The 22,124-nt window shown below is 40.3% G+C and overlaps 1 protein-coding gene and 1 long non-coding RNA gene across 4 annotated transcripts in view; one reads left to right on the top strand and one right to left on the bottom strand.

The window, feature by feature from the left end:
- Positions 1 to 6,195: 6,195 nt before the first annotated feature.
- LOC102291133 (protein phosphatase 1, regulatory subunit 16B) overlaps positions 6,196 to 22,124 on the bottom strand; it is a 91,022-nt gene continuing 75,093 nt past the window's right edge. For all 3 annotated transcript variants that reach the window (XM_042223978.1, XM_042223980.1, XM_042223979.1), the window contains exons 6-11: positions 17,270 to 17,394; positions 9,592 to 9,717; positions 9,407 to 9,482; positions 9,121 to 9,250; positions 8,672 to 8,819; positions 6,196 to 8,073 (exon numbers count right to left, since the gene is read on the bottom strand). In XM_042223978.1, coding sequence (XP_042079912.1) covers positions 7,606 to 8,073; positions 8,672 to 8,819; positions 9,121 to 9,250; positions 9,407 to 9,482; positions 9,592 to 9,717; positions 17,270 to 17,394 — 1,073 coding nt within the window. In that variant the 3' untranslated portion in view covers positions 6,196 to 7,605. The remainder of the gene's footprint in view (positions 8,074 to 8,671; positions 8,820 to 9,120; positions 9,251 to 9,406; positions 9,483 to 9,591; positions 9,718 to 17,269; positions 17,395 to 22,124) is intronic.
- LOC121815060 lies at positions 8,000 to 9,596 on the top strand. Its single transcript, XR_006054755.1, has 3 exons — positions 8,000 to 8,108; positions 9,210 to 9,265; positions 9,365 to 9,596. It is a non-coding gene; the product is annotated as an uncharacterized LOC121815060 (long non-coding RNA).

The following is a 22,124-nucleotide window of genomic DNA, read 5'->3' as shown; positions in this document are numbered from 1 at the left end:
TCCGTTCTCAGACTGGGAGGCCCGGGTTCAAATCCCGCTTATGGCAACATTTCTTTCAGTTAACAGTTAAACTTTTTTTTAACTCCTTTCAGCAGAAATTCTGCTCATTCACCTCTTTTCAGCAAAATTTTTAGCCTTTTCACCTCTTATCAGCACAAATCTCAGCTGTTTTCAGAAAAAAAAACAACTCTTGAGCAGAAATTCTGCTGATTCATTTCTTTTCAGCGCAACTTTTTGCTTCTTTACCTCTTTTCAGCAGAAATTCTGCTGATTCACCCCTTTTCTGCAAAATTTTTAGCCTTTTCACCTCTTATCAGCACAATTCTCAGCAGCTTCTGCTCATTTCAGCAGAATTGTCAGTCTCTCCACCTTTTCTTTGTGAGAATGAGTTTGGCTCAGTGAGATGAGTAGCTGCCTTGAGACCAGAAGGACCAGGTTCAAATCCTGCTCAGGGCAGCATTTTTTTTTTTTCCAACTTTCAATTTTTTCAACCGACATCTTCAGCGTTAAGGCATCCACAATGCATTTTCGCAGGAAATGCAAATTTTTCTAGTTACTTTGAGTGTTGCATATATTCACTGTTTTGCTTTTTTTAGTAGACCAGTGTTCCCTTTTCCAATGAGTAAAAAAAAGAGCTGTGGTTTAGTCATAGCTTCTAGGTTGGTGTGGCTTCTGCTTTTATACTATCTGTATGTTACCAAATACTCTCTGCAATTTCATAATCACTTATCTGCAGATGGATCTGACTGCTTTCATGACCGAGCCAACTGAAGCCACAGCAAACACGTACCTTTACTCATCATTACATAGAGTGCTTTCTACTGTTTCAAATTATTTTGACTTTGAGTCGTTCATTTAACTGCAGATGAAAGTGTTGCATGTTCTTTAAATTCTGGGCAACAGGACTGAGGCTGAATCCAACATCAAAGGTTGGACATATCCACCAACGCCTGTCCAGCACTGGGTCATTGGCTCTCTGTTGGCAGACACTTTCAGTTAAAGGAAGGAAATGTTGCTGCACGTCGAAAGACTTTGGAAACCAGTAAGTCAGGTTTATTGAAACAAAGCGTGAGGTTTTGGACACTGCAGCATTTCCTCAAGTTAATGTTTAAATTATATGATGCCTTCTCTGCTGTATGTGTGTTTTGTGACATGGAATCAATATTGATAGGATTTTATTGGTAAAATGCCATTATTCATTCTGCTTGTTTGATTCTTTATTAAATCCGTTAATGACACCTCACGCCAAAATAAAGAGGCTTCAAAGGTTTTCAGCATAATCAGCATAAATAGATATCTGCATGCGAAACTGCAGTATCTGTAGGCAGGGGATAAAAATTTGGTACCTAAAACTTTCTGGTTTCCATTTGTAGTGTGTGCTTTATGAAGTAGTCAGATTAGCATGCATGCAAAGTCTGTGTAAAGAGCAAAACAGCGGTTGCATAAGCCAAAAGTCAATCTCAAACCCACGGTTTATTCTCTTTGTTGCCTATGCAAGAAAAGGAAAGTTTTGAGTGACACAAAGTGATATTCAGGGATTTATTCATTCACGGACTTGGTGAATTTGTGTGTGTTGACATGAAGATTGAGCTAAATGCTAATTCAATAGCTGGGACCGCGTCCTCGTTTAGGTTTGATAGTGTTTCTAGTAGATAATGGCAGGCGGCTGGAGCGTGAATTGAGGCTGCGGCTTGTGGAAGGCCTCAGACATGGCAGCTCCCAGACCGGGCAGATCCCCATCTACTAATGAGAAGTGAATGAATTGCAAAAGGGAGGGAAGGTGGGGCATGACAACGAGGACAAACAGCTTGTAGTTGGGCGGGGGGTTATATATAGGAAAGAACTGGAAGGGGCATGTATCGAGGAGGGATCCCACTCTGAAATTTCAGGTAAATTATCCTAAATATTGGCATTAAAATTCTTTCACATTCAGTTTTATTCTTATAAGCCAAAGCACCAGAGAAATAATAAAAACGAATGCAGTACAGCTATAGTATAATTTGTGGTTTGTTGCTTTCATAATGTTTTAAGTGAATAAAGACAACCTGATGGTATTCAATAACTTCAGGGCCTAAGATGTAACTGTGTGCCAAGCTTGTTTAGTTTGGTGAACTCTGATCGCGGAGGAGGAATTTGCTGTCAAAACAAACAAACGGAGATTTCATTACAGTCAGATGCCCTCAGAGTAAAATGAAAGTGTAAGATTTCATGGCAGCTCATCCAAAGGTTCACATGTCAGCACATGCCAGCATCCTTGGTGTGCCAGAAGAAAAGTCATCTGGAGTCCTTGAATATCACTTGATCATTTCAAGGCAGTCCATTTCACATGTGGTCAAGCATCTAAGTAATCAATAAGGTCTTATGTAGAGCCCAGTTTCATCACTCAGAACCGCTTTATATGATCATTAAAGTGATACTTCAGTACTGAAATGCTGCATCATGCTTGAAAATGAGTTGCTGCCTTCGATCGGCCTGTTATCTATCAACATTGCTGAGACAGAATGGCATCCACTTATTGACTTAGACATTTTAAATTCAGGTCAGATAACCCACTGAAGCCCTGTTAGGTCCAATGGACCCTGGGAATAAGAAGAGGTTCTGACCCAGTAAGCCGTCTCTCCGTCCATCCATTCTTTTTGTGCAGCTCTTCTATCAGTCTTGGCTGGACGCTCAGTAGCTATGGCGTCCTCCCAGTGGAGGCCCATTTTAAAGCTGTCATCCACCCTTCCTTTGCATACTTTTTCTCCTTTTAGTGCAAAAACCTCTTCATTGATCCCATGGACTATTCAGCTCCTGCCACTGGTTCATTTTCTTGCTTTATGAACCACATTCCTGCTTGGTTCCCAGTGCTTTTTATCAGCATCCTCCATTTATGTGGCCAGCCGAGTGGTCAGTATGTGTCTGTATGCTCTTTCTGGAACCGATCCACTTTGCCCTCCACAGTGAAGAGGACTGAAGGACCTGGACCACAGCCAGCTGGCCTCCAGTTAGTACAGCCAGGGCACAATAGCAAAGCCAGGCAACACAGAGGAGGCCAATGTTGTCCAAATCATGCGTTTTCCAGCACCATTGTCCTCGCCTCTGTCTATATGCCTTAGACATAGTGACTGTGCCTAAATCAAAGAATGATTTCTGCAAACATTTGCTTAGCACACTTAAAGGACTGTAAGATGACTTAAATGTTTGCACTGATTGGCCTTCTCAGCGGCTCATGGAGTGAAAAACAAACTATTAGTACAAACACTACATAATTTGCCTAGTTTAGGAGCATGTATATATGTAATAGTTTATACACTCACCAGCCACTTTATTAGTTACACTGTGCTAGTACCTGGTTGGGCCCTCTTCACACAGTTGCTGCAGATTTGTCAGCTGCACATTAATGATGCGACTCATGTTCCATCACATCTCAAAGTGCTCTACTGGATTGAGATCCGGTGACAGCATCGTGTTCAAGAAGCTAGTTTGAGATGATGAGAGCTTTGTGACATGCTGTTCCATCTTGCTGGATGCAGTCATCAGCAGATGATGGATGTGCTATGGTCATAACGGGATGGACACGGTCAACAATAATATTCAGACTGTGGCATTTTTAAAATGCTCATTCGATACTAGGGGGACCAGACGCATCACACCACCATCAGCAGCCTGAACTGCTGATACAAGGCAGGATGGATCCATCTGAATTTAAAATCACTGTTGCATTCCCCTCTGACCTTTGACATCAACACAGCATTTTCTCCCAGAAACCTCTTGCTTACTGGATATTTTTTCTTTTTCATAATCTTCACTGAAAAGCCTAGAGATGGTTGCGTGGGAACATCCTAGTAGATCAGCAGTTTCTGAAATTAGTCAGATCAGCCTGTCTGGCAACAAAACCAAGTCACTTTCATAGTGACTTGTGTACTTCCCCATTCTGATGCTTGGTTTAAACTTCAGAAGGTCATCTTGACCATGTCTACATGCCTAAAGTCATTACTGTATGAGTAGCTGATTACATATGTGCTATAATGGCAATGCGTACATAATAAAGTGGCCGGTTGGAGTACTCATAACAGGAAGAATCTTGGCTAGGTAACAACTGCTGTTCTAAATAAACTGGTGAACCTAAAGCCAGTGAATGAGAGGAAGTGCAAAAACAAAGGAAAGAAAATCCTTGAAGGAGGGAGGTGAACTCAGGCCAAGACGCTGACAGCTGTGAGATGAAGGACGGCACAGTCTCTGCTGGTCTCAGAACAGAAAGTCGCTGCAGACGTCAAAATACAGCAGACATCCAGAGCCGACTGTAGGAACCAGATTTTAAAGAAAATAATGGAGCTTTTGGTGTTTAGTGACCAGTTCAACTGTACATTATACATCTCTATATGAACTATTTATTATAGCTCTCTTTTTGGACATCTATCCAAAACCTATTCACCCATTTTCAATTGTTGTGATTACAGTGATTAAAAACAGAAAACGAAAAATGTTTCTTCTCATGTCCACAGCCTGCAGGAAATCTGAACTCAAACTGTAACAGTATAACAGCTAAACAGATTCAGATTCACCATGTAAAGTTCTCAAAATATACATTTTATTCAAAATATGTTAATGTAACCATCAATATATTCCAGTAATTACAAAATCAGTAGTTTTGTCTTCATAATTTGATCCTTAAACACAAGCCTGGATCTGTGTATGTGATCACAAGTAACTTTTGAAACAGGCTACTGCCCCTTTCTGCGTCATACTGAGCAGTCGGTACTTTTCTTGAACAAATTCCTGTTCAGTTGGATTGAATTTAATTAATAAGGAAACAGGGTTGAACTTTTTTTTAATCAACTTGTTTGCAGCTACCAGAAGTAAGCTGCCTCATAACAAGATGACATCGCTGTACCTAAAATAAGGGAAATGGCAAACTGTTTGACTTCATTTTTACTTCCTCAAGTTGAGGTGAAAAACAAACTGACCATTGCAGAAAAATCATGCACAAAAGTTCAGTCTTTCAGCTTTAAATGCACCACAGACACTGGTGTCTTAACACTCAGCCATATCTGGGTATGCGCTCGACTCTGCAGACATTTTGGACTCCTGGGACTACTTGAGGGTCTACTTAATCGCACAGTCCCCCCCCCTTGGTACAACCAAAAGTCTGCTAACACTATTCACCCATATGGTTAACTGTAGTTTCCTATATGTTCATCAACAGTAACAACACAGACATGTAAATGCAAAAACATGGGAACATAACAGGGGGAGTACTGATACAAACATATTTACAAACCTGTCTGTACAAATACTCGAACGCTGTACAGTTGATGTGGTGAGGAAGAAGGGCGATGGCGTGGCATTACAGGTAATCACATTTTCAAAGAAGTCGGCCATCAGAAAGCTTCCCGCCAAACTAAATTATTTTCAACTCATGGAAGACTCTTTGGCACAAACACATTTAAAGGAGCTCTTAAATTTAAGGAATAGTTTCGCATTCAGTGTAGCCTGACTGGCTTCCTGGCTGCAGGTTTGATGACAAGGTTGATACTAAACTCCTTCTTAGTCTCCACAAATAGAAACTACTTGCCTTAACTTACCATGAAGACTCGAAACAAAGAGAAACATTTTGCTCTGAGAAGAAAACAAAGTCTCACTAATGTTCTTCGCTTTTTTCCTGCCATGTCAAGGCAGGAAAAGGACGCCTGCAGTGTTAATGGCTTTATTGCATTTAGGTAAGCCTGCTCACGACACACTGTGGTTAGCGGTTCTGCATGTGCTTGTTTTAAACTAAGACAAGTGTCACTGTGAGCGCACCAGCTATCATCTAATGATGTGGCAATTACCAGTTTTTGAAGACTTTCAGTGTAGCTAGTAAAAATCCAGACAACTGATATCACAGTCAAGATTTCCTGTTACGCAAGTCTGTCATTTACAATCTGACAATCCTGCAGAGATTTAAAAGTCTTCAAACAATAGCTCATTGTTTTGCCACTGCATTCACGTCAGTGCATTCCTCCTTTGCTCTCAGACCCTTTGCTTGCTGAGGTGCAAACTGCTCAATATTTCTCAGACAACGTCTGATAGCAAAAATCAGAGTCTGGGTGTTAATATGCTGACTGCTGGCTCTAGCTCCTCTCATCAACTGTTTCTAAAATGATGAAATATTCATTTAATTCAGCAGACAAACCACTACATGTAGTACTGTTTTTTTTTTCCTTTAGGGGGGGGGGGGGCATATCACATTACCTGATATAACAGCCTGGGCTCGCTACATACCAAAGATACTGAGGCCTCAAGCATTCTTCTGAAAACTCATTTTTCATTTACAGTAATCATTACATAACATACAGTTTCAGTTTAGAAGACAAATACAGTGACTCGGGGGAAGTAAAGCCACACAATGGCCACCAGGAAAAAAACAAAAACAAAACATAAACAAATAACACTGTTATTTGTAGTGACATATTCATGAATCCATCCAGTATGATGGCTGGGTTTTTTGTTTTTTTTAATTACACGTACATAACGCAGACAGTAACCCTCATTTCATTTGAACCGTTCTTCCATGTCAGAAGGTGCTCAGCTGGGGAGATTCGCCTCCCCCCCACCAACTCACACACACTCTCCACACGCCATCCAAATAATAAATACACTCGACTTTAGAAACCATGTTTTTTCTTTGTTTTTTTGTTTTTTTACAATTTACATTTCATAAATAAAACATGTACAGTAATTTTCAACCATGTTTGCTTAAATTATCTATACGAGTGAGCACAAAGTGAATAATGCATAAAACAAAGCACGACCTGTCAGTTTAGGTTCCACGTGAGAGGACGGTGAGGTGACGCATAGTTGACGGAATATAGTGACCGTTTCAAACACTAGTGCAGTACTTTTACTCTTTCCGGTTATCTCTCACTGTAGAAGTACACTTCATGAGTATTTTAACACTGTTTTATGGCATTCCTTTCACTTACTTTTCCAGGCAGCATGTCAACACGGAAAGAGATGTCACAGATCTCCTTTTGCCATGTTTTGCATTTTCTCATGTGTTGTACTACAACAACACGGTGTATTACAAGATATCAGCACCCTTCCAGGATGACTGTCCTGCTTGTTTGAACATGACAAGAATGTGCCACATGTGGTTTGATAACAAGATTAGTTTATCCTGGAAGAAATGCTGTTCTAATGAAATGATACCGATCTGTTTGTGGGGTAACAGACAAAGTTTCTTCCATGTGTGAAAGTAGAGGATTCAGTACCTTGCGATCTTCTCTCCTAATTCTAAATTTCTGTCAAAAAACACTCCCCATCCTCTTTGATTTTTAACAGGGAGAGCGGGACCACTTCTTGTCTTTACATTTGTTGTGTAAAGAGACTCCATGTATGAAAGGAATTTCCTCCACTTCTCAGCTGCACTTTAAAGGAGTTACGAGACTGGGAGGTGAAAGGAAATGTTTTCATACTTTAATCGGGCCGCCTGTCTTGAAGACATTTTTGAACCGGGAGTGGTGAAGGATGTTCAAAGACTTTCCTTCTTTCTTCTCCTCCCTTCTACAGAGCCTTCCTTGCTTCCCTCCTCTCAGTGCAAACACTTCCTGTTCTGGTAACAGTCACATGACCGCGCACCAACTATGACACGCAGCAGCAGGTCCGCACCTTCGGCTGCTCCTCCTCCATAGGCTGCTTGAATTTGAGCAGGGGTGGGTCGCCGCTGGCTGGGGTATAATATACGGCGTTGCCATTGGAGGAGACCAGCGGCATGCGAGGATCCTCAGAGGTGGTTTTGGCATCAGTGAAGGAGTCTGTGGAGCCGTTACCAAGGTGACCGTTGAACAAGGGGTGGTTCAAGAGCTTGGCAGCAGCTCGCTGCTTTTTCAGCTCTGACAGAGTCTGAGGGCGCTCTTTTGGCCAGGCTTCCTCCTGGGACGGCTGGGTGGTGACAACCCCACCCTTACTGGACGTCGGTGTGCTGCCATTGGAGGGAGGCTGAGGTGGCATGGATGTTGTCGTGGAGATTAGGCCGTTCTGCTTTCCTTCTTTGAGGATGGTGGGTAGGTTGGACTTGTCGGGCAGCTCCACAGCGACAACAGGCTTGACCTGCAAGACATCAATAAGGATTACTTTAATCCTCTGTAAGACTTTCTTTTAGCTCATTAAATACACAAAGGCCTGACTGTGCAGGGCAGATCAGCAAACTTTGATCTGCTGCCGAGGCTTACAAAGTTCAAATGAAATCAGATGTAAAGCCAATTTATTTGCTTCATTATAGAGAAAATCTCCCAACTGTTCAGAGTTATTTTGTGCCAGAGCAACATTTCTCTGAATGTCATCTGATAATCTGCAGATAATGTGTGTAAAAAGTTGAGGTTACAATAAGCAGCAGCGGCGGCAACAGAGTCTACTGATAATGGAAGACAGTATTTCAGTTTTTTCTGTTGTGGGTTTCCTTTTGTGCAATTGCTCCTGGGTGCTGGAGGAAGTCCTCTGTCTGATTCATCCAAATGTGACATTTCAGCTTCTGAGTGGGAAGAATCATCTTTCTACCTGTGCTTAAAAATATCTCTCACACACATTATTATCTGACAGCGTGTGTGTGAAGGGGCGGTAAATTCCACCAAGCCACCCCCCACCCACCCAAAAAACCAAAGTTAGAACTGTATAGAGCTATTTATGTAATCCTTAAAAATAGTCTCACATTAACTACTTGGCTATTCTCCTGATCAGACTCCTTTTCTTTCTCGTCCTCGTCTTCCTTTTCTTTCCTCCACACGATGGCCTCGGTCTCGTACTCTTTACGACACAGGTTGTGTCTGTCCGACAAACTGGCTCGCCGCACCACTTTTCTGTGAACACAAGTGGAATTCCCAGTAAGAAAAAGCAGCTAGAAAAATAACAGCTTACCATATATGGTACTTTTACACATGAAAGTTAAAGAGCGGAAGAACTTATACACACGCTAAACTGACAGCTTCATTATGTCAGACATTATGTCATTATATCAGCGGAGACTTCTATCCACCATTCTCCTATTAAGTGTAAATACAGCTGTAAGTATACAGAACAGATGTTTTGTCTGTTTTCTAATTTCTCCAAATAACAAAGCCTGTAGTAGCCATGCTACCACCAACAGATGTCAGCACATACCCACGACTGCCTGCACTGGACGTTCGCCTGCACAGCGAGGTCTTGTGCTTGAGCTGTGACTTCATGATAATGTCGTGTTTGTGTTTCAGGTCCAGCAGGATGGCTCTGAACTCCTCGTCCTCACACAGATCTTAAAGCAACATGGGTAAAAGGGACACTGTTAGTAATGCTTAACATAAAAGTGAACACTTGGAAATGAGACCCTGCTGAGACGATACTTTTTTTCCCCTGAACTCATTACCAGGTGCACCGGACAAGTGAGTGCTACAGTATACTGTAAACATACCAATTGGAGTCTCCTCCAGGAAGGTCTTGGCATTGAGACTGGCTCCGTGAGACACCAGCAGCTCTGCCACATGCATCTAAAGCAGCAGCAACAACAACAACAGTGGAAGCAATTTGTATTAATGGTTCCAGAAACCTTTGTGTGCGCCTGAGGCTCTTATCTCTTTCCTGTTGTGTTTTCCTTACCTGACCCCAGCACGCTGCAGCATGAAGAGGCTGCCATCCATCTGAATCTCTGAGGTCCACACGAGCCCCCCCCTCCAGCAGCAGCTCTGCAGCCTGCGCGTAGCCATTTGCTGCTGCGATGTGTAGCTGCAACAACAGAGAAGGGAATAGAGATTGTTTTCCCCCAGTGCTCAGGATTTATTGTTTGCATGCAAAAAAAAATAATGTGAAATTCATACTAAAGTGGCAGTGAACATGCCAAAGAACGTTATATAGTGGTAACTTACAATTGCTTACTATGTGAGACATTACACCTGCAAAAATCTACAAATAAAGTATTTTTTTGCTTCTAAGTTTAAAGATGTCAGTTTATTACTGTGCATCTTCTAATATTATGTTAAATTAGGTGTAGATTATTGTGGTCAATTCAAGGTCCTGATCAAATTAGGCTGAGCCTGCCTCCATGAAACAACCTAATCTGTTAATGTTAAGATATTAATTCTTGTCCTAGCCTCATAAAACTAGCCTGGAACATGTCATCACTCAGAGGGAATTTGTAATCTTGCCCGAGAGACCTATCCAACATACTGTAAAGAAAAAAAACGAACTGAAACTAATTTACCATTTTCAGACAACGAAACCTAAACCTGAAACTAAACTGAAAACAAACATGATTAAAGTAACCCACGCAAACACGGGAACAACATGCACACACCACACAGAAAGGCTCTAACCAGTTGGTGGAGTCAAACTCCACTGAGCCAACAGTGCTAACCCCTGCACCACCGTGCTCCCCAATAATAAAAACAATGTTTAATAATAAAGTAAACGGGTAGTTTCAAAAGTTCTAATCAATAAAAGTCTCAACAGACTGAAGGGCTCTGTCCCAGAAGTCTTTTCATCTTCCAAGGAACAACTAACAAATTCAGAGCCTGTCATCGAAGATTGTGTGCCTCAGTGTGATTAATGTGAAGCTGGGATAAATAATTTGAAGCCTGGCTATTTACTGGGACCCGTGTAAAAATTAATGTGAGCTCGCCAACTAGAATATTTTAATAGCAACATTTTGTTAAAAATAACTTTTAATCAAATGGACCAATATGGCAAGGCCATGATGATCCACTTGGTAAAATAAATCCGCTTGGCATCTTTCTTGGCCTTAAGACAACAATTCTGATGGCTAAAGATCCAAACGGGACACAAAAAAAAACAAAAAACTTTTTTATTGCTTAGAGGCATAAAACAGATGATTTATGTATAAAAGGGCTTTACAGCAACCTAAGCACGATAACACTCAAGCATCAACAATTTCCTCCAGTTCAGCAAAGAAGACCATATATCGTAATTTAGAAATCTTCTTTAAATAAAAAGTAACAGGAACAAGAAATACATTTTACAGGTGAATCAAAGCCCAGACTATAATCAGACATCCCGAACTCTGAACCTAAAGAAGCAAAAGGTTCAGGAGGAGCTATAATTGTGTTCTCAGTTGATGTTTAGAAGAAGGTAATGGCTAGACGGCCATTAATCCAGGTTAAACAGTGGTCCAGGGTTGACAGCCTGTTCAGCTGGTGAGGTTTAAAATACATATGCAGCTTAATGTCAATGGCATAGAAATGTCAGAAAAGGATGAATGATGGCAGATGAAGAAACAACATAGACAGAAAAATAATAAGGGACCCAGAACTGAACCTTGTGGAACTCCACAGGTTAAGGAAGCGATGTTAGAGTAGAACTCGTTCGTCCTAACAGAGACGGTCCTATTAGATACATAAGTAGAAAACCAATCTAACAAAGAGCCAGAGATCAGATGAGAAAAGAGAAATAATGAAAAAATGCAAAGTATAATTACTCTGACAGAATCATCAAGTTTTTACACCGAGTCTTTTTCAGCATTTTGCTTATAAGAAATAGCAACTAAATAATGATCTAATTCAGCTCCACTTTATACATTTAAAAGAGAAGCAGCAGAATATTTGAGTGTCTCAAAGGTTCTCAGAGTAGAATATGCTTTCAACAACCTCAAAATGTTGTTTTAGGAGGAAACAAAAGCAAAAATCTTTTTTTCATTTTTTCATTTTGCTTTTTTAAATCACCAAACTGAAAATTGTTAATTTCAGTTTTTATTGGAACCTCCTTTGAATATTTTCCTTTCATGGCCTTCAAATTACTGAATGCCTGAAAAAGAAAAATATAATATGATGGCAGCACTTGGCCTTTCATTCTGCCAATTTCTAAAGCCCCACACAAACTGTGGCTGTGAGGTTGAACAATAACAAACTGGTATAAAATATGTTTATTGCAACAGGGAAGTTGGCAAGTGGCGTGACATTCATGAAAGTCTGGTTTGCAGCTTCACGTGTCACTTACAGGAACTGTACTTAATGTTGTTTGCCTCTTTTGGTGAGACCGCAGAAGTAGGTTATGTTTGGGATAACAGAAAGCACCATCTATTCACCAGTCTATCTTTTGGAAAATGCCATCAGCATTCCAGAAGATCGAATATCGAATCCCAGCGTTCCTTTATAGGCATCTAAAGGCCGTGAGACACACAGAATTAGCTAAAGGAAACAAGCTAAAGTTGTCTAACATGCCATAAAAATACAACTAAGGAACACATGAGTTTAACAGAAAACATCACTGTAATTGTAAACCAATGTACCGGTGCATCCCATCAAAGAGTGGTTACATTGATCAAAACTAAAAGACAGCCTCCTCATTAAGGACAAACTTCCTCATCTAAGTCAGTGTCAGATGAGGCTGAGGACGACAAGTAATAATAGGACAAACCTGAGGCAAATGAAAAGATCATTAGCATTAGCCAAATGACAAATATGACCTTTTGGCGGGACTGGACAAAAAGCCGCTGAAAACATCTAAACCCGATCTAATAACAGTCTGTCCGGCTTACTGAGACGTTTCACTCAAAACCAGAAATGTCAACCTCATGCTGACAGTACAGGTTAAGCCGGGGGACCATCAGAGTCTTTGCTGAGATTTTTGTTCCGAAACAAACCGGTGGACCGACACTGCACTGCCTGTGTCACCGTGCCAAAAGTTTCATAATGTCAGCATACTGTGAGCACTCCAGTTCCTCCCACAGTGCCACCAGCAGCATGTCCTGATTTACCCTTCCACTGGTCAAACGCATGCCGGGACAAGTACTCTCTTGTCTTCCGTTTTCACCCACAATCTAACGACATGCAGCTAAATGTGTGATTAAAGGACTGAAATAACCTCCATCGCCGTATCTTAACTTAACAATGCGTTTCACTTGTTATTTCCAGTCTGAAATGCTTTGTGTACATGTGAAACTTCACTCGCCTCACTCATTCTCCTTCACAAGGCTAAAACTATAGTTTTCTTAAAAATAAACAAAACCTGAGATGACAGTAATTGAAAAGAGAGGACTGCAATAATAGACCCATAAGTTAGGAGGCAGGCGCCAACGTGGTGCACTTAAGAAACTGCTCATCTACTGGGATTTTCCCTCACAACTGTCACTGGGGTTTACAGAGAATGATCTGTAAAAGTGAAAAGTGAGTTCTCTGGGTGAAAATGACTCATCGATGTGAGAGGTCAGAGGAGAATGGCTAGACTCCTTCGAGGTGATGAAGGCAAGAATAACTCAATTAAGCACTCATTACAACCAAGGTATGCAGAAGATCACCTCTGAACACTCTGGTTCAGTTTGCACACCAAAACTGGACAAAAGCAAATTGGGAAAAACATCCACTGGTCTGATGAGTCTCAATTTCTGCTGCAACATTGCGATGTTAGAACCAGAATTTAAGCAACATGAACGCACGGATCCATCCTGGCTTCTATTATATAGTAGAACAGCATTATAGTATATAGTTCAGGCTGGTGGTGGTGATGTAATGATATGGGGGATATGTTTTTTGGAACACTCTAGGCCACCCATTACTACCAATTAAGCATCATTTATATGCAGCAGCCTGCCCAAGTATTGCTGCTGACCATATCCATCTCTTTATGACCACAGCATACCCATCTTCTGATGGCTTCCCCCAGCAGGATACAAAGCTCAAACCATCTCAAACTGGTTTCTTAAGCATAACAATGAGCTCACTGTCTTCAAATGGCCTGCACAATCACCAGACATCAATCCATCCACAACAAACCACAGAGAAACATTTCCAGCTAAATCTACACAAGGAAGAATTAAGGCACTTCTAAAGATATAAGGAGGTGTGTCCAGTGAGTGTATTTTTATATATAAACTTTGTGTTTATGTGTCCTTCGTCAGGTTTATGGCACAGAGAACAACACGTGACACTTGTTACTTTTCCTTACTTTGTTTACACTTTTTTTTAATAAACTTCCAACAAAAATGAAAAATATTTCTCTTCTCAATCTGTCTGAAGTCACAAAGCATACAAATCATTGTGCCTGCACATCAAAACAGGATCATAAAAATGCATTTCACTGGAAGACAAAAGATTAACCTTACATAACTTCCTGTCAGTTCAGGGTCTCTTCCTCTCATCTGTGCCAGGGATTTTAATAAGGCATGCTCTAGTTTGCTTCATCGTGCTCGAATGAAGATTAACAGGATGTAGAAAGCAAAGGGACAAGCAGCTCAATCACACAATCTGTAGTGAGACTTTAAAGCTTAACGGGGTTATTTTGGGATACTACTATCCCCTAGCTACTTCCATCCAGTGATCCGTCACTGTGTTTCCCCCGTGTAGCTAAATCCCTAATACATAATAAAGACTTCATTAAGGCATCTGACATTATATGCTCTACTCAGTAAATTATGTGCTAATGATTTTTTTTGTACCTTGCTTGACTTTTATTGCATCACTGTACTAAAGTGCTAAACAAAACAAATTTAGGGACTTATTAGGTACACACAATCCTCGCGTACCTTTGCACTATGCAGCAAAGCATAAAGACATGAGGGCCTTTATTAGTTTTCATTCTCTTGTCTACTTAATCGCTCTAAACACACTTATGCATCAAACTTATAAACTTTAGGGGTTGGCATAAAACGCACACAAAAGGCCAACAGGAGCACACACACTACTGAAAACCAAATATCCAATCTGACCATGTTTTCTTTGATGAAATGCTGCTTTTATGTTTCTTGTCATCTCTTCCCGCTCCTCTTAAATGCAATTTTATCATCACTACAGGTTTACTGTAATCTAACATTTGTTTAAATAATGACTGCAGGTATACTGAGCATTCATAACTGGAGCACTCAGACCATTTAAAATCATACAGCTGATTTGTCTTTAAAAAATTATAATGAGGCTCTAAATGCCCGATTAGCTTTGGAGGTTTTACGGCCTCGCGAGACAGTGTTGCAGAGCACATGATCTTTAAAAGGTGAATCTGTAATAAAGACGGTCCACTAAATATTTACACACCATTTGCTTTTTTCCCCCCCTCTTTGTTCAGACCTGTGACGCCTGATATTAACGCCAGAGGTTTGTCTCTCTGCAGCACATCTGGAACCCGGTGGGTAGGAGGGCTCATTTCATGTTTAGCTCTCTTATCTTATTTTATTTCTAACTGCTTCCTTTTCAAATGCTTTTTCTTCATTTCCTATCATACGTAATATTAAAGAAGATCAAAGTTTCCAGTAATGAGGTCAGTATATATCCAAATAATCCCTATGAGCCAGCAGCTCAGGCTTCACGCAGACTGCTTTAAATGAGCCAATTCAGACAGCTTTTTTCTACTGGCTGGTGATGTTAATAAAAACGCATATCCCCAACATGGTCATCTCCGCCACACAGGTCTATGTGTGAGCCAAGAAGCCCTAAGGGGTGTACTATGGGGGGACAGCAAGCTGTGTTGAGCTTAAAGTCAAGAGTTTTCCAGTGTCATGATGGTGGCTCTGCTCTCTCTGTCTAATATTTTATACATACAAACTGTTGAGCCACACCTTACTAAAGCATGAAAGAAGCACTGCTGAAATTTGGCTACTTTCAGTTTGTGATGCAGAAAATGTGTTTATGTTCTTGGTGCTAATCTGCTGCTGAGCCTCTTTTATAGCTGCTGGAATTACAGCTACAAGAAAAATGAAAAAAAAAATCCATTAATTACATACTGAATACTCATTCAGTCAATAAAAATAATTTCATTGCTGACTAAACTAAAATGATTTCCATGTCTCCTTTATTATGCTAAGGGAGAATCTCAGACCTGAACACAATGAATAATTTTCAGTATTTAAACGTGTAAAAGGTTTCCCAGCTCTAATGTACCGTTCATTTTAGAAACAAACAGCAGTATCAACACCGGGCCGAGCATTAAAATACATTATGTATATAATTTTCTCTCGTCTTCTTTGCAGCAACACAGCTGCATTTTACTGATATATTTTTTATATTCTTTATAGCTCTCCATCTTCTGTTCATCTGATAATATTTCTGATTAGAGTAGATAATGCTCACTTGAGCAATTTAGCTCTGAAGAGTGAAATGATGTGTAAACACCAACTTTTTCGTGAGCCTGCACGGATTCTGAAGAAGGAAGCAGCTTGGGTTAACAGAGAAAGTTGATCCCGACTGAGGGTTTGGGTTTTGTCAAGCCAGCTTGGCATGTTGAACTTGCTTTGTAGTCTATTCATCTGCTCATCTGCTATGCAGATCTTCTGTTTATATGAGAAACAGAAGAAAGGAGGGGAAGATGAGAGGGAAGCAAACATCTGAACAGAAGAAAGTTGCTTTAAAGTGTGCTACAACATCGTTTTTCTTTCCTCAGACAGTGGATAAACTGAGACGCTGCACCAAGTCCCAGTGTAAGATGAATCAGATGAATTTTATAAATGTGTATCATCCAAAACTACTCTTGCAGAATCCAAGGGTAGAAATATGGAGCCACAAATGAGCACAATAGGACCACTTTAACAAGCTTACATGGAAAAAATGGCTTCAGCCCAGAAAATAATATTAAAATCATTTCCTCTTTATTGCACCAAGATTTGTTTGCTTAGATAACCCAACAAAAATAGCAAGAAAAGGCTTAAACCCCAATATTAGAAACCTCCGGGTGATTCACCAATGGAAGAAGCCTCCAGAGCGTACAGACAATTAAAGCAGTGATATGGCAACACACTAACTGCATGGCTGCAATGCATGCATATGTCCACCCTGCTAATCTTTCCTAATCTTTGAATGTAGAAATCTTAATATCTGAATTCCCTTTTTTAATAATATAAAAACATTTTGTCTGAAGAGCAAAAGCAGCAGCTGTGGTCCAGATGATATCACAGTGAAGATTTTAGCCTCTCAAGACAATTTCTACCCTCATCTATGGCAGACTACTCTAACAAAAGCTACCCGCAGTAACAAAACACTTGTAGCTAATTTAAAGCCACAGTCAATTATATCCCAGACAATGTATTGTGGAGCAGCTACAGAAAGGCAGCTGCATTAGCTGCCTATTAACACCACACACAGAGCTTAGCTTTGCCAAATTAGTGCACCATCACTGAGTAACCTGAGCACATAAATCTGCCACTTTACATCACATATTATATTAATCTAAGTGTATTTATGCAGTACACGCATCCAATTTTATCATTTTAAGCGAGCGCATTCTGTTCCACAGAAACAGAATTAAATGTTTACAATATTAAAGCAGCAAGAACTTCAGGGATGCTGTTTTAAACTGAGTTTAGTTGAAATTTTTAGAAGAAAATCAAAGCAGATAAACTTACCAGAGTAGCTCCCTGAGAGTCCTGCTGGTTGACCTTTTCTCCTTGACTCAGCAGTTCCTGAATGTCTCCTATCATCTTCCTCTCCGTCGACGCTCGCGTCTCGTTGATCATCTCCTGGGTGATGCCTGTCAGTCAAACATGCAGGCAGAGCAGCCAGAGTTAATCGCAGGGGAGTTTGGTCCTGACACTTTTAATATATAACTGCAGCCTGGGCTGCTGAAATGGACAGTTTTTGATGTGAGGCGAAACCCACTTGGGTATGATACCTCTGAGACACGTACCTGAAAAATAAATGTAAAAAGTTAGTAAAGCCTTCTTCAAACTGCAACTGTAACGTCTTCTTTTTATCTAAGGAGGATGTTTTCTGCCAGCAACAGTTTCCACAGTAGGTTGGAAGCAAAGCAGAAATAACTGCTTTTTGTTATCTTAGTTTGATAATATTTTAAATAAATGGTATTTGTAATAAAAAAAATAATGCTAGTGTTGAAGGTGAATTTAATCTTCACATAAAAGTTTTTAAAATGCATTTATTTACTGAAAATCAATGCAGAGCTGCAAACATTTGGACTTGAGCATCTGAAAGTATAAAGTGACCATTTTCTGCAGGTAGCAGAGTAGTTTATTCTCATGCTGGCTGTCCTTCCATGTCCTGGCAAAGAGGTTTGTTTGCAAAGACGGTTTGGCCCAGGTGTTTCTGGATGTCACTTCCCCTCTAAATTCCTCGTTTAATCCATCTTCCTGCTGCCAGGTAGGGCTAAATACTGAGACTGCCACACTTCAGCAAAGAAGTTATCCTCCTTCGGCTCAGTAACATTCAGCGTTAATTGAAAGAGGTGTCAGTCAAGACTGTCTCTTGTATTCTTGCAGTGTAACTATCAAAATATGTGAATTAGAAGAGATCTGGAGCACAGGGTCAAAATATCTACACAACCAAAGTAAACACCCTGCCCTAATTTAACAAAAAAATAAATAAAAAATGGGTAATTGAATTCTCATTCATCCTTAAAATGCTGTTTACGGAGGACACTCCCCTGGATCTGATCATTCTAACTTGAAATAAATTGTAGAAGCAGTCAGGTCACATTTGACTGCACATTTTCCTTTGTTAGGATTTCAGCCCCGTGACCTTTCTCAGTAATAAATTTGTCACATAAAGCTGAAGGCAATGGCAGTCAGTCATCCACAACTCCTACTGCAATGTCGCTCTTTTGTTTTAGCAGGTGTCCACGCATGTGAAGGTTAACAGTCGTGATGAAGGGAGTTAAAAGGGTGAATTGAATTTGCAATCAGAGTCACCTGGAGGGGTTTTAAAGGCTCACGGATCAAGGAAATGACAGCCCCTTTAGTCGATTTAATCCATGCCTCCAGCAAATGTTTTCTTCTGTGTTTTCTGTTGTTTCTCTCAGATACTCGTGTCACAAATTCTACCTCTTTCATATTTTGATTTTGCTGCAGTGATGCGCCACAGCCTGAAAAAAAAAACTCCCAGAAGGATTAGAGGATGTCAAATCTAGAAAATATTCCTCACCCTCAAACAAAGGATTGTTCCCCCTGTTTTTAGCCTTTTCAGGAAACGTACATAACTGGCAGTAAATGTGACTACATTAGTTTCAGGTGCTTCAAATACCCTGTTGAGTTATAAAGTTGTATTTAACTAAGTAAACAATATAAATGAGAACAGACAAGAACATCGGGCGCAGTGAAAAACCTAACCAAACAGTTCATAGCGGTTGGACAAAAGATCTGGTCAAATATTCACCCAGAACCATTGATCAGGTGTTCAATGTTTGTATGTGTGTGTGTGTGTGTGGATGCAGCAGGCTTGTATAAACATGCAGTACATGAGGACATGATGTCATTCAAGTATACACAAGCAGTTATATTTTTGCACATAAGGCAACAGAGTGTCCTTTCTGTCTTAGTGGCTACTTGTTTAAACAGCTCCTAACTGCAGTGTTAAGCAGAAAGGAGCCTGTCTTAAAATGAAATGTCTGCAATTCCTAGTAAAGGGTAACCATGCTACCATGGCAGATATCTGGTATGGCAATCCTATAGCAGTTTCCTGCAATAGTACAGTAATAAAGACAGTGACAGCTGTGATGGCTGCACAGCTGGCTAAAGCTGTCTACACTGCACTTGTATCTGTTTTTACTTACATTATGAAAATGTACTTATTCTTAATCTTGTGAAGAATTAATTACTTGGAAAGCGGTTTTAGAAATAAGTCACATAATGATTTTTTTTAGCTCCAGTCTTTTTTCTTATTCACTGCTCTTTGTGGATTTGGCCAAATGAATTCCACATGATATAAGCAGATGTTATGCATGCTACATGGCTGATTTCCAACCCCTAGGAACTATAAAACTAGTATAAAATGAATAATTCAGTGAGTAAGTCTAATCAGCATCATTATCATAAATATAAATTCCTGCTAGGTTTGACGTCACCCAGTAACAGTACCCTAGCACCCACTCCAACAGTCCATCACTATAAATTTTTATCCCAATACTGCATAATTCAATTCAATTCAGTTTTATTTATACAGCGCCAAATCACAACATCAGTCGCCTCAAGGTGCTCTATATTGTAAGGTAGACCCTACAATAATACATACAGAGAAAAACCCAACAGTCATATGAACCCCTATGAGCACTTTGGTGACAGTGGGAAGGAAAAACTCCCTTTTAACAGGAAGAAACCTCCAGCAGATCCAGGCTCAGGGAGGGGCGGGGCCATCTGCTGTGACTGGTTGGGGTGAGAGAAGGAAGACGGGATAAAAGACATGCAAACTAACCAGCTGACCTGCACTAACTGCTTGGTATTTCCACACACCTTTTAATAACACAACATTAGTATATTTACAGTATTACACTAATACTTAGTATAATTAGTATATTAGGTATAATCAGATATAGTCTAAGTATACTTAGACTATATCTGATTTAAAAACTAAAAAAAATGAGGACATATTCACTAAGGCTATGTTCACACTGCAGGCGAAAGCGCATCAAATCCGATTTTTTTGACCCTATACGACCCATATCCGATCATGGTGTGACAGTGTGAACGGCACAAATCCGATATTTTCAAATCCAATCTGGGTCACTTTCCTATGTGGTACTGAATCTGATACATATCCGATGTTTCAGAAAGCGACTGCTGATTTAATGCGACGGTCATGTCGCATTAAATCAGTCTTTTACGTCACTGACACAAGACAGACGCCAATTATCAGCTCCGGAGAAGACATCGTGAATGATTCCTGGCCATCCAGTGTAGATGTTAGTGAAACTGTTGGGAAGACAACGTTGGAGAAACGTGAACATTTTATTTGTACTTCATAATCTGCAGATTCTGACAGAAATCTGCAACTATCCTTTGAAGCACCGCTCCTCTAAAACAGCAATAAGGATCATTATTAGGTTATTCACATTATTATGTAAATAACAAAATAACTTAAAGCAAAAACTGGGAAACGTGAAGTCCGAAGTCTTTATATTAAGGGCCATCAGTCAAACAACATTGTTTGCTCTGGGTCTAAACAGAGCGCGTTGTGTGTGACATCTTCTTTTGCGCACGCGGGCCGCTTTGAGCGTTCACACTAGAGCGCGTTTGCTGTCGCATTTTATTTGTAGTGTGAACGAGCAGACCAAAAAAAAATCCGATTTGATCAAAAAAATCGGAATTGAGCATTAAGACCTGCAGCGTGAATATAGCCTTATTCAGCAATGCTTCTTTTAAACATAACCGTCTTCCTCTCCTTTCTCTCTTTTAGTGCTGCAATTAAAGTGTTTTTTTTCTCTCCTTGGGAAGGAGCAACTTTACATTTAGCTCAGATATATTTTGTGAACAGTCTGTATGTTTGGTGTTACGTTTTGAGCAGTTTGAAAAGTTGTATTTGAAGTGGTCTGGAACTTTTGTCTCATAAGTACTGCGACTGCACCTTTACGTATGCACCATGAACGCATCACAGGGATGAGAAGGGAAAAGGGACGTCTGGAAGGTGTAAGCAGGCTATGGGATGTCATTATCTTCTTATTACTGAGCAGGTACCTCCAGGCCCTCACCGGAAGCAGTGCCAGGCTTCAGCACATTGAATAGTAGTATGCATTAACCTGCCAATCAGATTTCATTACTCAATAACTGAAGGTGTTGGAACACTTTTCCGGATCATTTGAATTTAACACCTGAACAGAAGAAACAGAGAGCAGGGGCTTGTCCACGGATAGTCTAGCTCTACTATTATGTGGTATTTTTGTGTTTGTTACAGGGGAAGTGAACCGATTTCAGCATCAAAACACAACATCCATGTTCATCAATATTTCACAACCTTAAGCCATTAAGATTTATTGTATCGTTTTACTGGAAGCATGTTCTTTTTTGGCTCTTAGAGTGAAACTACTGTGCAGCAGAGTGATTTCATCATGTGCCACCGTAGAAGAGAGAAAAGGTAAGAAGCTATAATTTTGCTGTCTACACAGTACAACCTGAGGAACTATGACTGCTGCTGCACTGGAATCGTGAGACTTTTTCCTTTCAAATAGCGATGCAGAACAGGCCAACGATATTCAAAATATGCACAAAGTGTTACCATCTTCCCTTCTTTATTGCATGTGTGGATTTGACTGGGCATTAAAAAAAAGGCATTAAAGGTGTCATGCCCCACTCTATTTTACCCAGATACACAGATCCGCTCCTTATCTCTGCAGCTCATCACAGATGAACTGGGCTCTCCGGGGAAGGATCAAGGAAGCACTGAATCCGTCGATGCTGCATATCAAGTGCTGTGTGTGTGTGTGTGTGTGTGTGTGTGTGTGTGTGTGTGTGTGTGTGTGTGTGTGTGTGTGTGTGTGTG

The sequence above is a fragment of the Haplochromis burtoni genome, unplaced genomic scaffold (assembly GCF_018398535.1).
Source record: "Haplochromis burtoni strain Fernald_Lab_line unplaced genomic scaffold, NCSU_Asbu1 Contig_125, whole genome shotgun sequence".
NCBI classification, from domain to species: Eukaryota; Metazoa; Chordata; class Actinopteri; order Cichliformes; family Cichlidae; genus Haplochromis; species Haplochromis burtoni.
Note: the sequence above shows the minus strand (reverse complement) of the source record. Positions and strands in the feature narration are given on the sequence as shown.